General features: G+C 39.6%; 1 protein-coding gene across 2 annotated transcripts; it reads right to left on the bottom strand.

The window, feature by feature from the left end:
• Positions 1-15: 15 nt before the first annotated feature.
• On the bottom strand, positions 16-23962 carry LOC119745620 (transmembrane protein 135-like). 2 transcript variants are annotated; one of them, XM_038222116.1, is made up of 15 exons: positions 23723-23962; positions 22695-22819; positions 21535-21624; positions 18718-18751; positions 17718-17783; positions 16707-16753; positions 8900-8941; positions 8098-8274; positions 7678-7744; positions 7214-7381; positions 6459-6522; positions 5759-5835; positions 4906-5004; positions 4695-4762; positions 16-2112 (listed from the first exon to the last, which is right to left on the bottom strand). In XM_038222116.1, the coding sequence occupies exons 1-15, from the start codon at positions 23864-23866 to the stop codon at positions 1959-1961; spliced, it is 1422 nt and encodes a 473-aa protein (XP_038078044.1). In that variant the 5' UTR covers positions 23867-23962; the 3' UTR covers positions 16-1958. The 2 variants fall into 2 exon arrangements, with proteins under 2 accessions (XP_038078044.1, XP_038078043.1); XM_038222115.1 differs by having other exon boundaries at positions 18718-18754; positions 21538-21624; positions 23723-23956.
• Between the last annotated feature and the right edge of the window lie 3629 nt (positions 23963-27591).

The following is a 27591-nucleotide window of genomic DNA, read 5'->3' as shown; positions in this document are numbered from 1 at the left end:
AAGACAAAAAAAAAATTATGTTGGCATTCCATCTTTTATTCACAATCTTTTTTCCACAATAAAAAAAATAATTTTAAAAGTTTTGAACAATGAATCTGGAGTCAAAGACAAGGCCAAATAAAAGCCGGTGTCGTATGGAATTTAGACCAACGTGAAATCTGGACTCTTTTACCTCATGTGGACTCTTAACCCTCACACATGTCCTGTCTCTGTCCTAAATTTTATCTGCAGTAAGGCATGCCAATACACAGGCATGCAACTTGCAATTAAAAAAAGAGGGGAAATTCCAAACCACACAAGACCTTGTAGTGTTTTTCAATTTGTAATGGCATTCATGAGAAGTAAAAAACGAGGAAATCAGCGGATCGGAGGACAAGCTGCATGCCTGAATTCAACCAAGGAGTCCGTATTTCACAGAGTCTAAATTTCATACAACACCAGAGACAAAGCTTAAACCAACCCTAGTTTTTTGAGAGGCAAATAATTGATCACCCTCATCAGTCCCAAACATCAGCCTCTTCCAGTTCATTTTACTCTTACCCAATTTCAAGTATCCGCTTAGCAGGAAAAAAATACTGCTTAGCAAATTTATGCGCTAAGCAAAAATCAGCGGAGCACCAGTCACCAGCAATAGACATTGCCGGCAAGACATTTTCACCGGTAACCTATTTTTGCTAAGCAAATATTTTCCATGCTTAGCCAGTTTCCTTGAAATTGGCCCCAGGTTGCACAAGCCACCACCAAATTTGTTTTTATTGAATCACAGAAGAAAAATAAACATTATGAATAAATTGCATTGATCTGTATTGATGAAAACATTAAACTCTTAAATATTCAATAGGCATTGAAATATTACTGTGACCTCCCCTCTTAATCAACACACACAAAAATATAACCACGATTACAGTTACCTTAAAATTAAAGCAATGAAATGTCTTGATGTGATGGTCAAATGAGCCAATATCACACTTGATTTCAGTGTCAATTTTCGAAAATGTCTTCCAATAATCACTTTTTGCTCCTAGTGAGTGACAAGGGACAGAGAACTCGTTGTGATTTAAGTGTTAAATATTTAAGAGATATTTAAGAGTTCATCTGATAGAAATGTACATTTCTAAACATACGAGTATGAAATTTTCCTATTACCATGATAGTTGGTTGAACTATTATACATAAGTTATAAAAACATTAGCCTAATACCAGTTGTATACAAACGGTTTGGCAAAAAGCTTTCTTTGTGCAAGTCAAAAATCTTCCATTAGTATAAAAGTCAGTTTTATAATTTTACAATTGAGCACACATCACCATATCTTTTCTCATCATTCCTTTGTGGCTGAAAGATTAATTGGGCAAGAACATTATCTCGTTTAATTCTTTCCAAAGCTTTCTCTCGGACGATCTTTTAAATAGATTTTGTTTTCCCTTTCCCACCAAAAGTGTGTGTTTGAAGACCACCCCCCCCCCCCCCCCCAGGGCTATTTCTAAAATAAGGATCAAAATCTTTTTTTATAAATAAAAGATCACATTGTCTGTGGAAATGTAACAACCAAAATAAAATGGTAAGTCAATTATCTATTGAAAAACTTGTTTTAAAATGACCCAAAATGTTTTCATATAGATTGCATTGAACATAATTTAAAAAAAAAGACGATATGGAACATTCTTTGCATACATTAAGTTATAACAGAACTCAACCCATCAAACCCAAATGGCACGTTTTGTTGGAATCTGTCAGAATGGGTACAGTACCCCTAAACTGACAGTCTTTTACATTGGGTTGGCACACCTCCAGAATCAAAGTCAGAAATATGTGTGTGCAGTTCCCCATATGGTGTTGGAATTTGCCAGGATGGGTATGGCTCCTAGTAAATCATGCCAAGGAGTTAGGGTTAGAGACCTCTGTTTGAGAGAAGACATAATTAAAAAAAATCAATTTCTGCCGTCGGCGACAAGTCACATCAGAGTTTCTTGGGTTGCAAGGACTGAACGCACAGTCCGTCTTTGTCAACTAGCTTGAGCTTGGAGAGGTCCGGATAAACGGGCCAATCAGGGTAGATCCTGGTGGAGTCCGTGCCCAGGTGAGCGATGAGCATGCGGTTCATATCGCCGTACCTGTGAGAGTACGGAGGACAAAGAATGAAAAAGAAAAAATTAAAGAACCTATAAAAACCTTAACAAAAATATTGGCTGTTTGATAAAAAAAAAAAAACCAGTTCACATTTGGTGTGGAAACCCTGCATGAATGCAAATTTGTGACGTCAAGATATTTTTTTTGCACTTTATCTTGCCAAAACTGCTGGAGTGAGAAAAAAAAGAAGAAAAAATGAAAATAGCCTGAACAAAAAACAGAGGCAGTTCGATGAAATTATATAGCAAGTTCAAACTTGGCATTGATGCGAAGTTGTGACATCAAGGCAAAATATTCGCAAGCTGATTTCGCAAAAATCTAATACATTTTAACTGCGGACAAATATGCGGTGGCTGTTTCTTGATGCTGATTACTGTTCATTCACAAGTAAAAATCCAGTAAAAAGGACAGCACTTGACATCTAAATCTAGACAGCTCAAGACTAAGGTTGTGCATTGTGGCCATTGGTAGCAGCTCAATCTTGACCAATTGGATGCCATGGATCAGTCCAACTGATCACGCTGCTCGTCAAAGCTACAAGAGGAGTCTCCAGAGGATGAGGAAGGCAGCGACTGTGGTAAAGCCTCTTGCTCAGGAACATCAATTGATCAGATTTCACCACAATGCTCTACACATTGTTATGCCATTGGCAACACCAAAATCTGTCAATACCTGTTTTCTCTCTTCTTGGGCTTAACCATAGGCCAAGTTCGCGCAACGACTATAGTTGACCAATGGTTAACTAATGTTTGCCTGAACTCTGTCTAGTCGATGGTGGTTGACTACGCTAGTCGACTATTTGGAACCAGCCTACTGGGGTTGGTTGCTTCGCTGGTAACCAATAGCCGCGCGCATTCATAACGTTAGCAGAGAGCCAGGATCCAGAAGTTTGCGATGACATTTTGACCAGCGTTTGACTAGAGACGTTCGCACGTTGCTATCAGTGCGCAGGTGTAAGGTACGTCACAAATCAACCACTAGTCGACTAATGGTCCTTGCCCGAACTTGGCCATAGCTGTTGCAAAATGTAATTTGTCGTTGCGTCTGAAACAGGCACTGTTGTCTACGGCTACGACTATTCAGCATTAGTGCATTAATAGTGGAAACAATCAAAGTCACAGACAAAAAAACACTTGGTTTGAACAGTCATAGAAAGCTAAATACACATGGTGGCTTGCTGAATGACTTGCGTGCTTTAAATGAATGGATGGGCGGGTCAGTTGATGGAGTTGAATGACTGTTCTGGTTCTACCGGAAGTTACTTACAATTCTCAGAAGGCCTTGGTGGAGTGATTGGATCGTAAACTGTTGGACAGCATTCTAACTCTGGAAGGCAAGTTGTCGAGATTTGGTTGTTGTTTGTTCTTGGTGTTGTTTTGTTATTGTTTGTTTTGAAATTTTTAGTAATGAGTCGTTTGTGGAGACTGGATGAGTTTCAAGTTTGGGAAAGAATCTGCGATGCGTTGCTGAGACAGCTTTGAAGACAAATATGTGGAATATGCGACGTGCTACCGGTGAACCACGCAAACGGTGACAAATGATGGAATGTTTGGTGTCCGGTAGAGATGTACATATTATATTTGGTTTTGCCGTTCATTGATGTATTTTATGAAATGAACTGATTATACATGGATAGTGCTTGTAATGTGCGGTGAACGTCAAATCAACTCTTAAAATTGAAGCCAACAAAGTCACTGAAGAAAATTGTGGACAACTGTGACCGCACTAATCAATGACAATGCCACGTGATGATGCATGAGTCTGTGTAATAGCGTAGTGTAGTTTAGTCGGTTGGACAATGTCTGACACTAGGTGGCACTGTTCTATTAAACCTACGCCAACATCTATAGTTCCTGTGTGGGGTTATATAATACGTGTACATGTATGTGGTATGCATACAATCCGTTTCACAATGTGGGATGAAATGGTGTGACGTTAAGTGGAGTAAGATTTACATATGAACTGGATGTACTGATCTGATACACCGTGTCCTCTGGAGACATGCACACAATAGGGAACAAAAGATTGTATACATCTCCACAGAGCAATTTCTATAGATGAAAACGTCTCCACAAGGTTTTCACGAAATAGATATATCGATTTTACTCAACAACTAGGAATTTCCAAGGTGTGTTGATCTGTCGCAAATGGTAGAGTTTTCGAAAAGGGATATTAAGTCCGAATTTCAGCCAAGGAAATTAACTCTGGTTAAAATAAGAGCATTTTGAAACTGTACTTTCAAACTCGAAGACGGTGCCTGACGCTCACGCGAAGACGCAAATGGTCTGTGCACATTTAGAATACAATTAGCAGTGCGTACTTCACACAATACGTGCACGAACCAATACACGCACATAGTGTGTCCCGGCCCGTCCACTGGCTTCTCAATAGTGGTAAAAAAGCGCCCTCCACTGTTTGCGTACGGAGTCCACTGAAGTTTCATTTGAAACAAAGTGCACGTTCCTTTGCCAAAATGAAATGTCTTGGATGGTCTGACAAAAAGCAAAGCGTAACTTGAACTTGACATTGATATCTGGTGATCAGCGTGCCAGTTTTTTTCACTCACCTCTGTCCTGTTAGATTCAGCAGGAAGCTCCAGTAGGCCGGCCGGATGTTGTGTGGTTCATACGCTCCCTGCGGAGAGTGGAACAAAAAGGAGTTATTAACAGAAATCTTGGAATAATGATCGTCATTTTCTGACACCAACAGCAAAAGCAGACAATAAATCCGTCTAAAAATAAATCTGTCCTGACATACACATGGGGCACGTGACTTACTGCATGCAAAACTGTCGCCGTCGACAATGCGAACAGGATGGACGGGGCACGGGGGATGACTGGGACGATGCCGCGCTCTTGACCCTTGACGATAAGGTTCTGAAAACAGAAATCAAATCAGATTGTGTAAATCAAATCAGATTTGTGATCAAATCAGATTTGTGATCAAATGACTACTAAATTTGCTAAGCTGAGAAGATATTTGCTTAGCGAAAGACAGGTTACTAGCCAAACAGTCATGCATTTTTAAGCTCTGGCAATAGAGCTTCTATAAGTCACTCGGGTGTCGGTCAGTCAGTTGATCGGTCAGTCTGTCCGTCACCCCCCCCCCCCCAAACAAAATGACCAAATAACCCTGTGCTCAAATAATGTATTAACCCTAACCGCCCTGAATCCTCCAAAATCCTTTTTGCAAATTGGAGGAATTTGCAGGATTGAGGTTACATGGCAAAAGTGCGTTGCTGATTTCGGAGTACGCACTGTGTCAAGGTCTTGGGCCGGACCTTGTGTTGTTTATGCTCAGCCGTGCATAAATTTAGTCCTTGATTATACTTGACATCCTCCGCACTGCTCCAGGGTGTCACTGCCTCTGCCTCAACCTATTGACAGTCATAGCCGGAGGAATTTGCAGGATTGAGGCTATATGCTATTTTTCCATGAGGCCAATTGGAGGATTTTGCAGGATTGAGGCTACATCCTAGCAAAAAGGCCTAGGGAGTTAGGGTTAATGAACCCAAGGATTCTACTGCAGTGAACAAGGGCACTGCAGCCCTGAAGCCTGCAAGAAACACCAAGACAGAAGACTGAACATTTTGTGATCAACTGGTAAATTAATGCGAGATTATACACTTACCTCGAGGATCTTGGAAGCAAAATACAGAGATATGGCTGTACTACGGTAGAAGATACTAGATACGCCAGCTGCTCCGCCTAGAGAACAGGTCATAACCAAGACAGATTGATCAATTGAACCAATTAAACAATCGATTATCAATTTGATAATCAATCCTCAAAAGATCAATTATCAGATGATCTTTCAATAGTCAATCTGGACCACATTGATAATCAAATCAACTGTTAGCAAAGAGATTGATAAATAATCCATTTTTATATAACTTATTCATCAATTGTTGATCAATTGAAAATATACATTTCGATACTACAATATCAATGACAGGTCATCTCATATTCAGGCATGCAACTGGGAAATCACAAAAATAGAGGAAATTCAAATTTTTCCCAGACTTTGTACAGTGTTTTTCTATTTATAATGGCACACGTGAAGTAAAAAAAAGGAAATCAGCTGATCCAAGGAAAAGTTGCATGCCTGCATATTACAAAAAAAAATTAATAAATCTCACTTCTGTGACTGAAAAACGCATTCCAAGACTTTAAAGTCTTTTCTGAAAATAAACAAAGTCTGAAGTGAACCATTAAAATCCCAAGTTCTTCCAATTAATGTGACAGTGCCACACAGCTACAAATAAAATGCACCAACCAATTCATTCAATTTAGTTCAATTATAGCTTATTCTGAAATATGAGTGGACTTACCTGCTATTAATGCATGCAGAGGGCTGTCCTTGTTTCTAAGCCAGCGTAAAAGGCAACTAAGGCTCTGCAAATACACCAAGTATGCAGGAGAAACATGTTAGTACTTTATAATGCTTTATACAATTTGTCTCCAAGTGCTCCACAGTTATTACCCCAGTTCACCGGGTCATAAGACCAGTTTTATGCAGCAGTTTACCCTCACATGTTCCCACATTTACCACTGGATTGAGGGAGGAAATTGTAGTAAAGTATCTTGCCCAAGAACACAAGAACCATGACCAAACAATCTTATCACTACACACCATATAACCATTGACTGTGATGTTCTGTTAGGCCAAAAAAAATTAGTCGGTCTCTGGTCGGCGCGCGCGTCGATTTTAATCATGCGCGTCAATCTTTTTTTTTCCAAAATGTTCCGCTGTAGCTCCAACAGCGCCCTCTATTGCCGCACCTCCTCAAAAATTTTTTTATCAAAGAGCACCGAGGAATGGGAAATTGCACCAAGGCAAATGATCGAAAGCACCAAGGCAAATTATGGAGGACACCAATGTACATGAGGACACCAAAAAAGCAAAATAGTACCCACCTTGTCTGTACAATCCAAGCTTGAAGAAAATAAAAAAAATAAAAATAAAATAAAATAAAAGCAGCGTGCCCGCGTCAATTCCGGAACTTTGGTCTGACCAGAGACCGTATATTTTTTTTTTTGGCCTTACATTGAAAATTGAAAAAAAAAGAAAAAAAGAGTTACTTACTCGGAAAATTGCTACAAATAGACTGAGAAAGAGCGCTAGGCCAAAGTTGTCTTGGCGTACGAAGGCTTGAAGTAGAAGGCCGGGCCTGGTTGCTATCTTGGGTAGAGCTCTCAGGAGATTTAAGGCCGCCTGCACGGCGTAGCCTACGGCAAACTTGCGAATACAGGCCTGAAAGATGAAAAACAGTTTCTGTTTTTAACAAAAGTAAAGTTTTGTGCATTGATTGAGGGATGAACAAGGCAAGGAAAGTCTAGTAAAGATGGTCCCAGAGTGCACACAATTCTATTCAATTGATTCAGAGTGGTAATTCATTACGTTATGGGGTAATCCTATACGACAGCACTGCCCGGCTCTCTTCACCAGTCTACAATCAGTGACAGTCCGTCAGTAAGTCAATCAGTCAGAGGACATATTAGGCTGAAACTCAACATCATCACTTTAAAAAGTCTGATGGCTTAATTTACCTGTAATACATAGTAAATGCAGCTGGACTGATGCTGGCATAGTCGATGCTTCTGGAGTGACTTGAGCCTGCAGTGGACAATGAATTGTATATATTGTAGACAGTAGTTAACAGTTGCTTGTTCCATAACGTTTCCCTACTGCAACATTATGCACTAGACTAGAACTTAAGCATACTTAACCTGAAGATTACAGAACTACAAACTGCTTCAATAGAGAAAGATATTGTGGTGGAGGGGGGGGGACCCACAAGTTTACTCAGGTGGGACTCGAACCAAAGACCATCTCATGGAGCAAGCAAGATGCTAGATAGCCGGTGAACTTTTTCTCAAAATCTTTCAGAGAGCACCGTAGATAAAACAGTGCTCTTGAAACATTGGGGGCAAAACCACCAAACATTAAAAAATTCAAACAGATTATACCTGTCTACAAACTGTAAGCATTTGGTCTTGAGCGTCTCTTGGAGAGCTGACATAAATGTCGGCCGCTGCGTTCTCTGTATGCCCTCATGCTGGGTACCATTTTCTTGGCTGGCGATAGGCAGTCGTACCTCATCAGGCTGAAGCTCGACTGGCAGTTCTTGCGCTCCTACTAGCATTCTTAAAGACAAAAAAACACCAAATGAACAAAGCTGTGGTCCAGTCAGTCACAAGTCATCATAAGACATCACAAGTAACCATAAGTCATCACAAGTCAATCACAAGTCATCACAAGTCATCCAGACTCAATTCCAGTCACAAGCTATTCAAAAGAGCTTGTTGTCAAAAATTGACTTAAGATTTGAGTTTGCGATTGATTTGTTCACAGCTCTGCAAATTGCATTGTTTCCTTTTATTTGATTTTTTAGGGATATGGGACTGTGGACAGTGTAGAGCCGGTATGAAGTATACAGTGCTCGACATCCAGACTTGAGTTTTGGATGTTTAAAGCTTTTGGAAATGTTTGGAATTTTTGGAGGATGCTGAAGATATATATCTGCCAAACACATTTTAAAAAGCCAGAGGAGGGGCTCTATACTAAGTTCGTATCTGTCAACAATCGACTGATTTCAATGACTGAGTGATCAATTATTGAATGACTGGCTACTTTTTTGGTATCTTTCTTTCTTGCTTGCTTGCTTTCAATGCTTACTTACTTGATTGGCTAAGGTGAGTAGGAAACCTGTATTTTACAAATGTTACTGCCAATTGATTGGTAAAAATTCTAACGGGATCTCTCACTTACTTCAATGCCGAGAGGGAATCATTCTTCAGCACGTTGCCGTATCTGTGACAGACACAAAAATACAAACAAAAATAAAAAAAATTCAGAGACAGAGTGCAAATAAATTACCGCTTAGCAAGTTATGCTTCTTCTGCTAACCACAAATGACAGCAAAGCAAATTGAGGAATAACCAAACATCAGCGGAGAACCAGTCACAAGCAGTGTCTATCATATGACATTTTAGCTGGTAACCATTTGTGCACAGCTCTGGGTATTTGGTGCAGGCGGGTTCAAGGCACTATTTTCCAGGATTCCCAGCTCCAGCGTGGCATGCTGGGAGTTCATGCCGTGAACAATTACGAGTCGCTACCTCAAACCAACAAACCATGCTGTGCCATCAAAACCTGTACTTTCTTCTTTGTTTTTTTGCTCAACAAGTTTTCTGTTTCATTGGGTCACAAGTTTAAATCTGGCACTAGATTTGGGGCTAGGTTTCAAAGGGCGAAATAAGAACCCCCCCCCCCCAAAAAAAAAGCCCTGATAATAAATATCATGTACCATGGCATGCACTTTGAATGCACTTAAAAGTACAAAGTTGGACTATTAAAGCACATCCGAAAACATTGGGTAGTTTTAATGTCCAACTGCAACTGGAATTTAAACTTTGAGGCTCAGTCTCAAGTATGCCAAAACAATTAAAAACAAGATTTTTTTCACTGGCCATCTTTTTAAATTAGCATCAACGATTGTGTCCTTGAACATTAGAACAGCAGCAGAATAATTATATTGAAGATTTTTCCTCCAAATGTTTACTGGATGGGATTTTAGATAATTTCAAATGATCTAATGGTCCCTTTACCAGAATTAAATGTGTATTAATCCTAAACCATAGCCCCCCCCCCCCTCTTCAGTACCCTTCACAAGTGAATGGACTTTTTGAAGAAATGTCAGCTCAAATAATAACATGGTTAAACTGACAGATCTACCACCCATGAGCGTAGCAGATTGGACAAATTATCCAAGGCATATTTCAGTGTTCATATTTTTAGAGACTGAAAGAGTCCAACAGTTGTCACAATTGGTGGCTACAATTGAGATTTTTCACTTTTGTCTTCTACAATTTTCTTTCTGGAATTGGGTGGTGAGTTTAAACTTCTTTCTCTTAAACCTTAGGTTTGGAAAAAAAACCAAACAGTGGAAATTAGCTGTGTGGACTGGTCCACCGGCAGTTCAAGGAAATGGATTTTGAATTGTATCCTGCGTATAACCTTGGATGTTTTTGTGCCCAGTGATCGTGTCACCAAACTTTACTGTCCTTGGGGTTTGTTTTGACCATTGCTTCAAGTTCCTTTGCATTGCAATGTTTACCATAGATAAAAGTTTAAAAGTGACTCGGTCAAAAAAGAAATTTCTTGTGGAAGTTTTAAGAAGGTTGCATACACCACAGAGCACAAATTATCGACCCAGATGTAAAAACTTCCAAAATTTCTACAATTCATCATCACATTAAGTATTTCTGATAATGAACCAACAAGTTTTGTTAAATCAGAGTTGTGTAATTCAACCTTTGAAATTGAAAAACTTTTTCAATTTTGTTAAGAAATTCACGTGCGAAGAAATAATCACAGTTCTGACAAACAGTCCCAGGCAATACACATCACATGAAATTTCGGCTAGAAACTATTTTTTTCTACGCTGAGCAGCATTTTGTTCTCCAAAACATCCGGTGAATAATGAACTTGCCCACAAAGGGGCTTTCTACTTTAAATGCAAGTTTTCAATCAAAAAAAACTTGTGGTGGATAAAACCCTTGATCCCACTAACTTTTTTTAACAGCCTACATGTGCATGTACTTTCTGTGTGCCAAAAGCACATGGATTAAAGGGAATGTATATCATTGGCTTTTGCTGTAATTGTCAGAAATGAACTATTTGAGGGGTTAGTATAATAGATCAAATATTGTTACACTGACATGTTTGAAGTTTTGTGTTCGAAAATGCTGGAAAAAACCAAGAAAAACCAAAAAAGTTCAAGTAGTCTGGTTCCCTGACTCCACTAAAGATGAAATGGATCAATTTATAGATGCCGGAAAATTGTAAGGTAAGGGAACCAGTCTAGCTGGCCTGCAGCCGTTCACGAACATGTAACCAATAGCAAACAAAATTGGACTGAAACAAAATGGTAAATTTGGAGCAGTAGTTGAAAAATAGTTAGGTTTTCCCAACGGTGGTCGGCCGACCACCGTTGGAAATTTATACAAAAATACCACTTTTCTTGAAAATGACTTCACACTAGGTGCCATAATTTTACAGGATGCTTTAGACTGTCATTTACCAACATCCTAGTAAGGTATTTGGTAAAAATTTTGTTGTTTTGTTTTTCGATGTTTGCAAACGTTGTATATTCCCTTTAATCAAAACTGTGGTCCCGCGATCTGTAACTACTTCCTTCCAGTACAAACAATTTGATTGAACTGGAATGGTTTCTCGATTGTCTCCTGTTGACCACAACACAGGCACATCTGGTAAATCGCCTGGCTTATAAAGCTGCCAGAAAAATCTCAAGTGGTTTCGGGAGAGGCTGCTTAGAACTTCAGAGCTTGTGTCGTGGTGAAGTTGGACGGGGTACAAGACTGGTTTAGGTTGGAGGAACGACAGTTCAATCTGTGGTCTGGTGAACATTGGACGGGGCCATTCTAAGGTAATTATAATGAACTGTTTTTTGGACAAAGCTTTCTGGAAATGTAGTAAAGTTTCCTTCTTTTTTGTTTAAGAACATTCCAGATAGATAATGGGCCATAACATGTGGAATAATTTTGCAGTAGTAAAGATGCCTTTTCTACAGTGGTACAGTGAGTAAAAGCTGCTTTTTTTTTATATCAAAACAATAAGACAATAAAGAGGCCAACTACTAGTACTAAATGAGTTGTTGAAATTGATTGTAGCTACATGTATGCTAACTATGCATTAGCCATTATAACCCAGCAGTTTGGTGACCGTTTTCGCAATATTATAGAAATGCCTAAATGCTGATTCACGCATGTGCAAATGTGAAGCATATTGGGCATTGCGCCAAATTCATGACAAATTTTGCCACATTGCAAATGCTGCAATTCAAACAGTCAATTTTTTACGTCTTCTAAATCAAACAGGAGGATTTTTCATTTCAAAACGCTGGCAAAGATGCTTTTCTCAGGGAGGACCTTACTGCTCGCGGCAGTCCTTGTGACGTTGTCAATTGGCCCTGCCGCGGCCGTCAACTACTGCCCTCCTGTCTGGACCCAGTACCAACTCAAGACCGGAAGTTTCTGCTATCGTCTGTTCAGCCAACCCAAGACCTGGCAAGAGGCGGAGGCCACGTGCCAGCGGTACACTCTCTGCCAAGGGTTGGGGATCGAGGTAAAGATGGAGACGGAAAAAGAGTCGAAGCCCGAGACAGGGAAAGTGACCAAGATTGAGATGGGAGGAGAGAGGATAACGGGCCCAGAAACGAAGGGAGAGATGGAGACAGCTCATCTTGTCTCCATCGGCTCGGCCGAGGAAGAGGACTTTGTCAGCTCTTACTGGAAGGAGATGCGGGGACCATTCGAGGGTAAGTCTGTCCCAAGCCATATCAGGATGGCATTTATACCCAGTGTCTTAGCATGAAATGACTACGAATATTTGTATTCCCCTGGACGGGAATGGCAGAAATAAAGGGGGGGGGGGCCAGAGAGCATGCAAGTTTGAAAACTGATGACCTTGACGTCAGATTTTGTTCTTCAATGATGTAGCCAGGGGTGTGAGTGACCACTGATAAAAATAGCTGAAAACAGCTGGAAAAGGCGTAAAAAAAGCTGAACTTTGGAAATCTCCTATACTTTTGTACACAGCAAGTGAGGGGAAAAAAGCTGAAATCCAAAACAAAAAAAGCTGAAATTAGCTTGAAAGCTGAGATTTCACACCCCTGGTAGCTTTGTAAGCACTTTATACTCGCTGCTTTCCAGGAGCTTGAGAAAATATTTACAAGGTTAGTCAGGTGGGAATCGAACCCGCGACTTCTAGCCCACTAGTACAGAGGTCTTACCAACTTGACATGCAAACTTTGCATCAGATATCGCAACACACTAATTGCAAACAATGACTTATAATGGCATTTTCACGTCAAGAGATGTAAATGTTTACAATGGGTTTTATCCTTTGCCAAAGTAATTTCATAATGTATACAATTTTGTGAGTGCCCAATAGAAAAGTGAATATTTTTGTCTGTTTTACCAAAAAATTTTGTGGTGCATTTCAGGTGAACAGGGCATTTGGTTGGGCAACCACAAGATCGCCCCGACGTCTGGAAACCTGTGGGCATGGCTAGACAAACTAAGGACACCGTACGAGAACTGGGGCACCCGCACCAGCCGAAACACCGCAGGGAACTGCAGCCGACAGGTAGCGACTCAGTACGCATGGCCCCGCTGGGATCGAGTCAATTGTGACTCCAAGCAACAGTTCATCTGTAAGATGCACGCTTTGTAATCTTTCTTTTTAACCCAGCTTTGTATATTTTAAGGGAGAAATTTCTCTTATAGTTTCCCAAAACTGACAAAGATATTCCATAGTTTATCATTTGGCTATCTGTCTTAAATAGTTTGGGTGCAACACAATCTACTGTGAATTTAGTTTTTTTTCAGCATCAGCTTACTCAACAACAGAGGGCAGCAAACGCGATGCACTGAAACAGTTTACTCAATATAGCAGCAAATAGAGGGCGCTCTTCAAGTAGTCCAATAGTAAGACTTCATAAAAACAGAGGTTTCTATACAACTGTATGTACTACATGTATATCAATGTTCAGAGCCTAACTTTTTGTACTGGTGGATATGTATTAACATGTACATGCCAATCTAAATACCCTTTTATTTATGTGAAAAATTATTTTATAACAAATAGTCAAAATTTTTAACGGCAAATAAAAAGCCAAGAATTATACATCATGTTGTATTAACAATGTAGTTATACTCTCCTCCATGCCCCCCCCCCCCCAAAAAAAATCAGGTTTAATTATGCTTAAAACACCCAGAAACTGGGTCACCAGTTTGACAACCAGCTTCAATCTTCAAACAGTCTTTGTCGCCACTCTCATTGTCCTCTTGCACTATCTCCCCCTTCCCCTTGTGTGTTTCAATGTATTCTGACCCAAAGGCATGCAGCTGAAAATATGACAGGTTTTCAGGTTTGGTCGTCAAAGAACTGGTCTACAGTTGTTGGTGGAGTTGCCTGAGGGGTGGGGGAAGGATGGAGGGGTGGGGGGGGGGGGTCCTCGTTGTTAATGAAAGAAAACTGATTAGTCATGTTTGCTGTACTGACCAGGTTTTTTTTATCAGGGATGCTAAATTAAAGTCGGGGATGGGAGTTGGTTAAAAAATTTATCAAAAAATTTCACATCTCAAGGGCGAGTTGCAAAAAGCAGACTCAAAACCTTAGTTTACAAAGAAGCTTTCTACGCTGGCCTGGAAACCGGAAATTTGAAATTGCAGGTTTTGTACGACTAGGATTGTTACAAGCAGTGCTTTTAAACTTCAAGCTTTTCTGACAATGTAAACAAAATGTCCGGCTAGTTTCCCCCCTTCCCCCCTTCAACAATCGTTTTACTCATTCGCAGACAGGCGTGCCCCAAAAACCAATGTCCACAACAATGGCCCACATTTTCACCTCCAGCTACCACTGGCCCAATTTTTCCCCCCTTTTATCCAGGGCACCCTGATTGGAAGATCATTTGAATATGAATAGGGTCCAAGATTAGACCCAAGGGGGATTGCTTAAAGTGGCCAGAGGACACACTTAATTGGGCCAGGTATCCGGGTTGGGGTGATGATTAAAAATGGGTGAGTTAAGTAAAAATGGCTGTTGGGGAGGCGGGGAGAAGCGTTGGGTGAAAAGAAAATGAGATGGGCTTACAACAATGGTTCTTATTAAAAGTACAGGAAGTAGGCATGGTTTTGCGTTTTCCCTGACCAAACTGGAGTGGTGGTCTGGTATTTTCTTTTTTAGCCAAACAATCACTATTACCACATTGGCAAGTCCTATTCCATGAAAACAAATTTTCATCTTCATTAACAGATGTTCGTCTGAACAAATGTTTTGTTAGAATTTGTGTTTCTTATTTATCAATGAAAAGCAACATTCTTGTAAAATTTGACTTTAAAGTTTGTCAAATAAAACCTTTTTTTTCCAATTCAAACTGTGCGTGTGTCTCCTTATTTTGGCACTTTTTAACCCAGACATCGTCAGATCCAGTGACATTTTTACAAATATTAGGTTACTAGCAGAGCAGAAATACATGTAGCGCAATCAATTTAGAGCTGTCACATGCAAAATGTGTCAAACACTTTCACTGATACAGAAATTTGAGCACATCCATTTGTCGTTAAGACAAAATGGTAAATGTTCAGAAAATCGCTGATGTTTAACCGTAATTTCATCTGAAATTTGAAGCCCTAATCCATGTACATGTAACTGTCCTTCAGATTCCGGTTTTGTCCAGATGACAAAGAGAAACCTAATTACAGGGGCGTTTTAATGCGTCTTGATTTTATTGACTTTTTCCTCTCCAGAGGTCTAACCCTGGAAATCCTATTAAATTTTCCAATACACGATTAGGGTCTCGCTACTTTCGGCCATTTGTCACTGCATCAAAATGGACAGTTAATTTGGCTAATCTTTTGATTTGAAAACCGTTAAAATCTATCTTCTGGGGCTGTGCCAATGTCTGGTGCAGTGTTTCTCGCATTCAGGGCAACGGAAACCACTGATGATGGAATCGATTCGCCAGTGGGATGAAAGGGGATTAGTCTTAATCCTATTAGTGGGTTTTTGGCTATTAATTTGCCCTTTCACAGCAGTCAACTGTGGGCCCGTTTGATCTGTGGCAATAAGTGTTTGACGCCGTAACAGTGGTAGTATCGCTAAGCTTCTTTCTCATTCTGTCGCTTCCTGGATTTTCTACTCTCACAGCACTCAATTTTGGAGCTGACCACTGAGAGCTCTTGTACAAGCTCATGATTTGAGGCCATAAATTTTGACACCTTAACAGAGACGATGTATCTACATTTACAGCATCTTTCTCATTGCTTCAGATGCAAGACTTTGTGCTATGTGGATTTTCGGGTCAAATAGGTCTCAAGTAAGGCGAAGTAAAAAAAAAAAGTTTCTCGTCCGGGGTTTTTGAAAAAAGGGAGGAAGTGGGGCCTTTTATTTTTATTTTTTTCAAGATGGCCGCCATTTTTAAAATTTCCTGCAACCGTTGGTGTTCCACTGTTCAAAGAGACTTTTAAAACGAAAGACAAGTTGGACAAGAGAACTGAACATATTTACAGTGTCATTTAGAGTTGTATTGGTATTGGTATTGATTTTCCGATGAATTTGTGGACTTTTTTGGTGTTTTTTTTACTACATTTTTCAAAAATAAAAAATAATAAAAAAATCCAGGCGGCCTCCCAAAAGGAAGCGGGCGGGGATGAGAAACATTTTTTTTTTTTACTTCGCCTAATCAAACAAGATCCACTTTATTTGCATGGGCGTCGCCAGGAATTTTTCTAGAGGGGGCAAAGCAAATTTTTCCCACCAAATCCCTATATTTTCCAGCATTTTCCGGATTGATCATTTTTTCAAGGGTGGGTAGGGACATTCTTTTTGTGCTTGTCCAGGGGAGGGGGGGGGGGGGTAAGCGCCCTCCTTGCGACGCCCATGTTTATTTGGTGTTTGGACATGATGAGGAACAACAGCAGATGAACTGTCCGAAACATTTTCAATCAAAGAGTGCGGTTTAATATAAATGGAGAAATTCAAATCTTACCTGAACAGAAAGAGTCCTAATGCTGATGATACACTGAACAGCATGACCTGGAACAAAATAATCAAACACATTCCATTCCTGAATGTTTTTTTTTAATTGTTGTCTTTTGTTTTGTTGTTTTGTTTTGTTCTTTATTTTGTTATTATTCTATCTTCAAGTATCTTGAAAGGGTTTGATAGAAGAATGAAAAAAAAAAAAAAATTCTTAGGTTGGTTTTCAGGATTTTCTTTCACAAGGAAAAACAGGCAGAGAATCTGTCTTATAACTTTCAATGCAAAGTACATAGTTGCCTCATGGTTGCTCTTACTTATCCTATAAAAAAAATTGGGGGGGGGGGGAGGGGAGGGGGTGGAAGGGGAGGGGTGAAGTGGGTTTCTACTGTCATGTCAATCACAACCTGTTGCAATGCCCTTGAAGTCATACCACACCAGGGTGGATTTGTCTTGACACTGTGACAGATGCCGTTTTTTTCCTTAAAGGATTAGGGGACAGGCAATCTTGCAAAACAAACAAGGAATTGCTTGGGATTACAGAGATGTCTCGGGGCAAGGTTGACGAGTACCAGAGAAACGGAATGAGGGGCCTGATTGGCCAGACTGAACAGCTATCCTTGCTAGTCTATGCTTAGGGATGAAATGAGTCATGAAATGCTCCCACCGCTGTTTCATGTTGACTAGCTTGAGACATGGAACGGTACAAGTTTTTGTGCTAAATTAAAAACTAATCATTATTTTTTGTATTCTGCCCCTGTATCTTCATTGCATTCTGCTTTTATGAATATAAAACCCATTTTTGAGACAACAAAAGTGTGACAAATTTAACCTCCATTGAATACATCGCACTTTCAAAATTTCTCTACAAAAAAATGGAATATCAGGTTTTTGATGTAAAAATGTGATTTTTTTTGTCTGGCCATGACAAATTTTTCCCCTCTTGAGATTTCCGATAGTAATATTGTGAATTCCTTTTACTTAAGCAACTGAATGAAACCCTGTTGCCATGGTAACCTACCTCCCCATATTTGATCGGTTTCACCCATCCTCTGGATAAGACGATGTTGATCAAGAGCTCAATAGCCTACAAGAAAAAAAATGTATAAAAAAGACAATAAACTCATTTGATACTACATGCGTCTAACTTCAATCGTATGGCGTGTTCTATGTTTAAATGACATGCATACCACACAATCCCACACTTTGGTCCAACGCTATTCGACAAGTAGTAAACGTTTGATGCATAAATTTATAGGCTAATTCGGCAAACAAAATTAGAAGCCGTTTTTGAGGTAGAACCACATTCGCGCATGTGTTCTTAAAAGGGAAAATACAACATTTGCAAACATCAAAAAATAAAACTACCAAATCATTTTGAAATACCTTGCTGGACTGTTAGTGAATGACAGTGTAAAGCATCCTGTAAGATCATGGCACCTGGTATACTGTCATTTTCAAGAAAAGTGGTATTTTTGTATCAATTTCCAACGCTGGTCGGCCGACCAGCGTTGGAAAAAAATGGCTTTTTTTTCAAATACTGGCCCCAATTGACCATCGCACTTGTTTGCAATCGATTACACACCTATGAACAGGTACAAGCCAGCTAGACTGGTTCCCTGACCTAACAATTCCCCAATGTATGTAAACTGCTCTGTTTCTTCTTATATGGAGTCAGGGAACCAGACTACAGGAAAATGATTGTTTTTCTCGGTTTTTATAGCATTTTCGAACCCAAAACCTCAAAAAAGTCAGTGTAACTATATTTGCTATATATTTCCAACCCCCCAATTCCATCCATTTCTGAAAATTACAGCAAAAGCAAATGATGTATATTCCCTTTAAAGACAAGGTGCGCGCGTATTTTGGTAACCCTATTGGTTGAAGGAGTCCAGAGTGCCTGCGTACTACCTGAGCGCGATTCACGCGAGCCCGATGCCACCTCAGAAAAAAGCTGTTGCTGAATTGGTGTTTAACAAAAATGCAATGCCCAGCATTCACCACGGTGTCATAAAACTCACCAGTGTTACCATGTAGAGCGCTAACGGAGCCCTCCTGAAATAAAAAAAATATAAATTTGAATTAGTCATAAATAACCAATACATGTGTTAACTGTTAGCCAAGCTTTTTAATTAAATATGACCAGGGCATTCATATTTTATTTGTTCTCTGGACTTAAGCTATGCCATCACAGTATTCAAAATCAATCAAATGATTGTTTTTAACAGTTAAGAATTCCTTTGTAACCGGTTCCAGATTATGGGATCGGGTACCCGTAACCAACTTTACAAAATTACTTAGTAACTTCTCAGACAATGAAAACGAAAGGTTTTGAATGCCATTTGTGGACAATATTCAAATTGAAAAACAGGCTACATGGGTGCATTTTTACTCTGCCGGGAACCAGTCACAAGCGGTGTACATGATATATGCCTGTTTGGTTGGTAGGCAGTTCCATGAAATCGTACAGACTATGCCAAAAAGAAAGTACTTCAACAACGTTTCCATTGGGTACTTATTGTAGGGTACACTTCGCAAAAAATGCGAAGCCCAAATGTCGGGACTATTGTTTTAATGAAGTTCTGCATGTAGCACTTTGAAAATCTAGGATATGAAAGCCCAATTCATTAGCTTTCTTTTAGTACAAGAATCATTTTAACGTGCGACAGATGACGCTTGCGACGGTTGCAGTTTACACTGTAAAGCTAAGGGCAATTCCACACCAAAGTGGACATGACACCAAAAAATTCAAATACATGTGACTTAAACAAATTTGGCATCAAATGAAAGCTAAAAGTCTATATTTTCAAGATTTGAAGTCGGAATTTTATTTTTATACATTTCGGTACCAAAAAATAGGATTATGTAATAATCCTGTTTTAATCCTAAAAATGTGATTAATAGTGATATGAAAGTATTCTACCAATACACACACAAAAATATGTACTAATGCCATCAGTTTCTGTCATGAGAAAGTATTGGTCTTGAAAAACCGACTAAAACTTGTTTTTAACATTTTGCGTAATTTGTTTCGCTTCAGTGACTTCTAATATTTCAGCCTTCGAAAATGTCCTTCCGTTACCGAAAAAATACATATTTTTAATTTATTTTTAAAACTTGCAGTATGAATGCATTGAAAGTTATTGTGCAAAGCAAGTTTAGGTAGGCCTTCAATATGACATTATAACTGACACTGCTGTACTTCTCGTTTTTTAATTACAATTAATTAAATCACGTCCTTCCGTTACCAACTTGGTAACGGAAGGACGGTAACGGAAGGACAAATCGTATTTTTATCAAATGTTACGACATTTGCGCTCATGTTTGAAAAATGAAAATCACTGCAAATACATGCATGTATAATGAGCATTGAAAGGACATTAATGTGACCCACCTTCACAAAAGCAGGATAAGAAGGGCAAGGTGTTTATTACAAAGGAAGGTACAGGCATGTACAACATGTACAATGTACATGTACATATATGCCGATGTACCAGTACTTGTACATGTATGGAGTTGTTGCAGAAAATCAAATCATAAAGTTGCTGCCATCAGCATTCATGGACAATAGAGAAAGATATGAATTCTGTGAAGCCATTCCAGAAGCAAATTAAGTCATAAATGAGATGGCAGAAAGTACCGGTACTTTGGGGCACTTTCATTCAATTTACATGTGTAAGACATGTGAGGTGCAATCTTTGACAAATTATGCCCAAGTTAACAATTTCAGTTTGGATGTTTATAAATTAATTGTTACTACTCTAAATCATTGTAATTTGCTTTCAAACATTGATTTTAGAGTTCAATTAAAAGCAACACCTAACTGAAGCCATCAGTTCTACCGGTAGATGTTTTTACCTTAAATGTACATGTAGGCTGGTCGCCCCCCCCCCCCCAACCCTTTAGGTAAACCACTGAACCTACCGGTATTATTATTAAAAGTTGTTGGTGAACATGTAACCAATATACTCAAGTGTTCAAATACTGTGTATTTAAACTTTTAAGGATTGAGGTGATGGGTTTGAAGTCCATTTCTGTAGTTGTCTTGTGTTCGTGAATTATGTGTTTTGGGTTGTTTTCGTATTTCTTTTGTTATCATTAATTAGCAGGCATCTATCTTTATCTCAATAGTTTTTTGGGTATAATTATTTATGCCAGGTCTGCATATTGTTGATTTCACATTCAGTTACACATTTCAGCAATTTGTTTCACTTGTATAATTAGTGTAAATTCACATTTTGTTCATGCTATAATTGAGTAAACCTTTTGTCCTTCCGTTACCGTCCTTCCGTTACCAAATTATAATCTGCTTAAAACGTTGTAATTATATTACCGAAACACTTAAAGTCAAATGAAAGGCAGTATAGTATAGATAAAGCTTCAGGGATTCCATTTCCTACCTTTAAAATATAATTGCCCCATAAAATTCACAGAGTTTACGCAAAACGCGAGTAAGTTGGAAAACCCTTGTCCGTTTTACCGTCCTTCCGTTACCGACCTCATTAATATTCATAATTCATAAACGGGAGGCATTCATGCCCCCCAAAAGTGTGGAAATTGAAGGTAGCATTATAGCAATACAATTGTGACATTTGTTTGCTGTAACTATGAACAGTGTCTGTGATACACACATTTGAAATTTTGTTTAATGAGTGAAAACGTCCTTCCGTTACCGTGGAATTGCCCCTAAGTCCTTCGGAAAACTTCCGGGACATTTGAATTTTGGGGTTGGGTTTCTTTTACGGGTACTCGGGTACCCATATTTTACTCCAATGGGGTACCCGGTTCCCGTACAACCTGTAAACGCACACCACTAGCGAAACTCCAAAGTGACTTACCGACTTTTCTTCTCCATTGAAATGGCTATACCTGAGGCTACGCACGCAGGCCCCCAAACGAACCAAGCGAAGAAACGACCAAGTAACCGCCTGGACGAACAACAAACAGAGAAAAGAAACAGTAAGGAATTATCTTTGCCTGCGTTACGGTTGTATGGGCTCCGTGCGCCAACAAAAGAGGGTGCCCTTTTATCCAGCAACGATACCCATGGGCGGGACACGCATTTCGCTGGTTGACGCGCGCACCGTTCCTTGTGTGTGACGCACTTACACCAGCAGATTTGTACTACGTATACGCAGTGGCTGCACTTCGCGGCAAAATATTGCAGTCAGGCAAGATGGCGTCAATCGGTCACCCCCAACTGTACTTTCTTTGCCGGTGAGGGGGTACTTGTGAACGGAGTGGATAGCAGGCAAAATGTTGCTAATCAGTTGAGGAATGAATTCCGAGGCGGTGTTACGTAATGGTAGAAAGGGCGTGTCAAATTTGCATAAGAAAGAATGTGCATAGAACCGAGGCGAAGGTGTGGTGGGATCTTTCTAGCTTGCAACTTCAGTTCAGTCAAGAACAAATTCAGAATGGATCAGCTTTAAAAAATAGCTTTCTGTAAATGTTACAAATGTTTTGTTTTGGTGGCAGCCACAAAGTTTTCCAGAGTTTTTGCTCATTGAGTTTTATCTCTGTTTTTTTTTTTTTAGAGGAGTTGGAAAGAATGTTGCAACCTGACGCTACTTCAAGTCTATGGAGAGTCAAGACAATTTTCTAAGCATTTCCTAACAAAATTGAAAATGTTTTTCAGTCCCAGATTCATGTCTTATCATCATTTTTGCAATGACTGACCTCATTGAGATGATATATGAAGAAAAAAACAGCGTCAGGTTGCAACATTCTTTCCGAGGAGTTTGTTAATGAATTGCATTGAATATCTGTATAATTATTGTATGTAATTAATCAATTAAAGAGCCAGCTTCGACTGGTTGACTGCCCCATGCCAAGCCATACCCTTTACTATGGTAATATGGTGTGTATCAATTGGTGTTGTGTCAATAGGAAAGGACGTATCATTAGAATAGACTATTGAGTGTTACATGGCCTTGGTAAACTATAGACTCCGACTTTGATATTTTTTATGTGTAAGGTGTTCATTTTGTTGAAATACCTGAAGACACATATTGATGACATGAACAGGATGGCATTGGAGGCCAGAAAGTTGGTGGAGCGCAGGATGTCCACTATGAGCTTCCGTACATCGGGGATGCCTTTATGAAAGATGAGGGTCGAAATCTTCGAAGAAAGAGGGAAAAATATCAATCAACCAATAATTAAAAAAAAACCTTATCAATTGAACTTCCACTGATGTGACAAATTTAATGGTGGTATGACAAATGAACTACACATGTACAGCTTTATCGTAAAATCATATTCACAGAATATTTCATAATGATTCACTGTTTCGCAAACTTTCCCTTAAAGTTAAACACTGCACTGTTTGCAGCATGTAACTTCACTGCACTGTTGTAACTTACACAGGAATATCAACTTGGGCACTCCGAAGTATTTGGTTTCTGTGTGATTTCTAGAAGGAATTTTGAGACCAAAATTTCTCAAGTCAAAATTCTCTTGGAAATTACATGCATACTCGACATCTAAAAATGCAAAAGTCAATTTTCCTCCGTACAAAAAAAAAGAGTGAAGGCCCATTTCGAAACCCCAAAAAGTTGTATAAATCCTCGGAAAAAATGTTGCAACCTGACGCCACTTTTTTCTTCATATATCATCTCAATTAATGTAATTCATTGCGAAACTGATGATAAGACATAAATCTGGGACTGAGAAACATTTTCAATTTTGTTAGGATATACTGAAAATTTTCTTGACTTTCCATAGACTTTGTACACAATTGTGGAAGTGGCGTCAGGTTGCAACATTTTTTTTCAAAACCTCTTTATTTCAAAGATGTCAAATGCAAACTTTATCTGTGGCAGTGGGGCCAAGCATACACAAACTGAATTTGACAATCCTGAATTTGGGGGACATTCAATGTCATTTGTGGGAATTGTAGCCCGTTTGTATTTTTAAAGTACCATACACGAAAAAGCCTGAATAGTGCTACTGGTAAAGGAAAATTATGTACATAATTAAATACCTTAGGTGGTGGTTTCCAGCTTTATTCAACAACAAACTCACCGTATAAAATATGACATACGTCCGGAACGAGAATTTGTAGCTGGCCTTTGCAATGTCCCACGATGCCCCGATGCAGGAAGGATTCCAGCAATGGCACATCTCGTAACACGAACAAACTTTCCATATTTTACTAGGGGCTACCATCTTGCCTTCCGAGCTGATCGAGCTGGCTGGTCCTCGTCGCTGGTTCCAAACGTATGCTACTGTTTCTCATCTACACGCATGGCCGGGAAGCAGCGATTATGCCAGACACACACAATGCATAACAGGTCATGGTACGGTCATGGTACGGTCAATGTTACATGCTCGTCGCACGTGTTCACTTTTTGTGCGCTTGTTTACACTGTCGAAACAATGGGATTTTATCATTTTACTCGAACACAATGCACTCGTACGGTGGTCTGTAATCACACCACCTATTTCTTTTATTTTTATTTAAATATAATCATCGCCACACACGCATTCACATGTTCATGACAGTTTTAATGCGCCACCATCGGCCGTGGATGGTCGTGTTCCCTAACGTGATGCACTTCGAAGCTTACCCGACTTTCCTCGTAGTCGTACGTACTGTTGCCAAACGTCTTTGTTGACAAACCTCAAATTCATGCAGTACAATACTCGTACTTTTACCTTATTAATGCTTGCTATTTAACCTCTGTGAACAATTTCGGTTTCATAAAATTTAATCTGAAATTCAAAAACGGTGGCGTCCGGAAATTGGGCACAAATTGGCGGAGTGTTCCCTAACGTGGCGCACTGAAATAAATCTCGGAAAATTCCAAATTAACATTTAAGAATTTCTGTAAACTTGATAAATTTTGATAAACAATTATTATCTCTACTTACATACCCAGCCAGATGTTTGTCAGGAAATTATTTTCTTATTTTTTCGGGGCATTTTCAAAGGGTTCACTTTGCACTTGAAAATAAAATCGGAAAATCACTCCAAAATAATGTTTTCTTCTAACTTGGTTACGGGTAAATAAACTCGCGATTTATGAACAGGAGTGTTTGGAACTTGATGAAATTTCACTTCCTGTGAAATTTCAGTTAAAACTTTTGCTCTAGGTAGGCGCTACAGGCGAAAAATCAAAGTGCGCCACGTTGGGGCCACGCCACGTTAGGGTACATCAACAATACTTCTAAAGATGCAGGTTTTTTTTTTTTTTTAACTTAGTCTTGAAACAGTCTATTTTGCACTAACATTAACTTACTGTAGATAAAGCCTTGCATAAGTACTATGAAACTTACTGTTTTCAATAGGCCTTGACTTCCAAAGTCCAAGTTCGCATCGCCTACTTTTCTTGAATACCGCCCTCTATTGTTTATTTATTATTTGACGTGTGGTAACACGTGTTGTTTATTTTCAATGACTTCCATGCAGTCTTACTTTTCCTATGCTTTGGTTAGCTACTATAGTTACTGCTTAAACGTTGTGTGCCAGGGTAAAATACATATACATTATAAAGAGAACTATAAGTTGACGTTTTATGAGGTAAAACGCTAATTCCTACCACAGTCAACATCCACATTATGGTCTTCACTTGTACCCTATACTATCCGTCAAGTTTGACAGGACTATAGGCCTAAACACTGAAACTTGATGTGACTTGGCCTATAAGAACTACTCGACAATCAATCTTTACCAAGAGGTCCAAGGCGCTGTTACTTCCTCAAGGTTAAGCCCCCCTTCTCCCCGGATCCTTCGCACGGAACAGTTCTTCCATCTCCAGAGTGCAGTGCCCGCCTTTTGGTGTCTGTGGATGTTGCTTTCGAGGTTTTGCAACATAGCTCTGACGTAGCACCATGACAAAGTTTGGTGAAACATGTTACCTGGTACCAATTACTTGTGCGGCTGTGACTGCGGCATGGAAGATCTAAATTCTGTTAATCTCACTTTTCATATTTATGCCAACATTAATCGATGTTCTGGTGTTTTCGTTGTATCGTGCATAACATGTGGATAACTTTTTGTTGTGTGTCACACCCGAAACGCGTGGTAAGTATTAGTTTAATTGACCCGGGATGACAGTTTCGACGACTCCTACACCGGAAAAAGTCATCATCACCTTCGTGTACATTAACCTCATTTCTGTTCCATGGAGGAAGTCCATTCTTGGAATCAGGTTTACATTTTAAACCGTCATAGTGTAAACTGACTTAAGAACAGCCAAACTTGCACCCACTACTACGTCATAACCTACATGATCTTTGATGTTGGGCTTGAATTGGCGCCCAGTTAGGCTATTGGTGTTGGTAGGAACTCATCCCTCCATTAATACCATGTTGTTCTTGCAAACTGATGAGGAAGTTATATAGTGCCAAGCTTTAGATGGGGGTCAAAATGGGAAAGGTCAGGTCCAGCCATCAATATGGATCAACTGCATGTTGACAGCACATGATGTACTGCCACACTACAATTCAGTCAGTACGCAAACATAATGTCACCATTTTATTGAAGCAGGACGCCCTCAAGAGTTTCTTGTAGATTCGACACACCGTGCATTACTATTATAAGACAAGTATGCATCCTCGATCGTTGTGCCTTCAATTCCTTTAAAAAAGAAAATCAAAGTCGTGAACATTTACAAGGATTTTGACTTTTTTTTGACGTTTTCAATTTGTCGGTAGAGACGCCAAAATGGCCGAAACTTATAAAATCACCATAAAAATAGCGCCACCTATAGTACTACATGGGTGTCCAGCTCGTCCACATTGAATACAGCGCCCCATGCGTCACGTGACGCACATATTTAACGCCTATGTTCAACAACCAAATAAGTGAGAAATTAAATTGTACTGAGTTTTTGTTGATATATTTTGCATACCGCAGAGACATTCCTTCACACCACAGCTACCCAACTCAGAACTGTTTTTGCAGATTTTGAAAATAATCTGACAGTCAAAAACCGCAGAGCAGGTTCATGATTAAAATTTATGAATCTTTACCGGCCCTTGATGCAACATTTCGCAAATATTGATTGTTTATATCGCCCGTTTTATTGCTCACATAATGTCGTCGTGGGTTTTGGCACATAAATACGTCAAGAAGAGCTTAGACGAGACTTTGAAACGGTCGAGACAAGCACGATAAAACTTGATCCCTAAAATGACCTTGTTTTGATTTGTGGAGCTGGGAAAAAATACGCGGAATTCTATCTACTAATGGCCCCGTTAGTGGATTAGGTGTCGGTTTAAGAATGCGCCCGGAACATGTATAAAAATGTCGAGCGTTCTTGAACGTGAACTCGCCCAATCCATCGGCCTAACAGAGGTCACGGCGGGTTCAAGTGACACATTCCAAAGAGGTCTTTAATGTCTTCTGGAAAGAAAAATACGACTAGTCGGGCTGTTTATTTATGAACGGTGATTGGTCTTAATTCGGTTATTCTGTTCCCGTTGTCGGATCTTATGTCGACTTTCTGTTTCAGAGGGGCGGTGTCTTTTGAAGGTATTGTGGCTCGGTGACCTTTGACATGTCACGTGATGCCGCGAACCTTTGCGCGCCGTACCGGTGGCCCTCCAGCGTTGGGTTGATATGCGAACACTTCCAAACAAGTTTGACAGGAGAAAGAAAATATCTATCAGTTTCGCAAAAAGGAATTTTGATAAAGATTTTCCCCGCTTTTCTCGCCAGACCATTCTTGTCATTGGCATGCGCGCCACTTCCTGTAATCGTGTCACCACGGTTTTCGCCTTTGGTGACTATGCCGTTGTCGTCGTCGTAAGAAACTTCATCATCACCTCAACTATTGCCATTACCATACAATGTCATTTTTTGACCATTGTGTTTGCTTGTTGCCAGTCGTCACCATCATTATAATTTTGGCGTTATCATCATAATGACCATTTATTGGTACATTCAC

This window comes from Patiria miniata, unplaced genomic scaffold, assembly GCF_015706575.1.
Source record: "Patiria miniata isolate m_02_andy unplaced genomic scaffold, ASM1570657v1 HiC_scaffold_7, whole genome shotgun sequence".
Lineage (NCBI taxonomy): Eukaryota > Metazoa > Echinodermata > Asteroidea > Valvatida > Asterinidae > Patiria > Patiria miniata.
Note: the sequence above shows the minus strand (reverse complement) of the source record. Positions and strands in the feature narration are given on the sequence as shown.

Bases quoted from the DNA above. Each gene is read 5' to 3' on its own strand.
- LOC119745620 (XM_038222116.1), bottom strand. From the start codon at position 23,866: ATGGTAGCCCCTAGTAAAATATGGAAAGTTTGTTCGTGTTACGAGATG. The intron at 22,820-23,722 runs GTGAGTTTGTTG...CTTTCTTCGAAG, and splicing joins CGTATGTCATATTTTATACG to ATTTCGACCCTCATCTTTCA. The intron at 2,113-4,694 runs GTGAGTGAAAAA...GTACTCTCACAG, and splicing joins CTGAATCTAACAGGACAGAG to GTACGGCGATATGAACCGCA.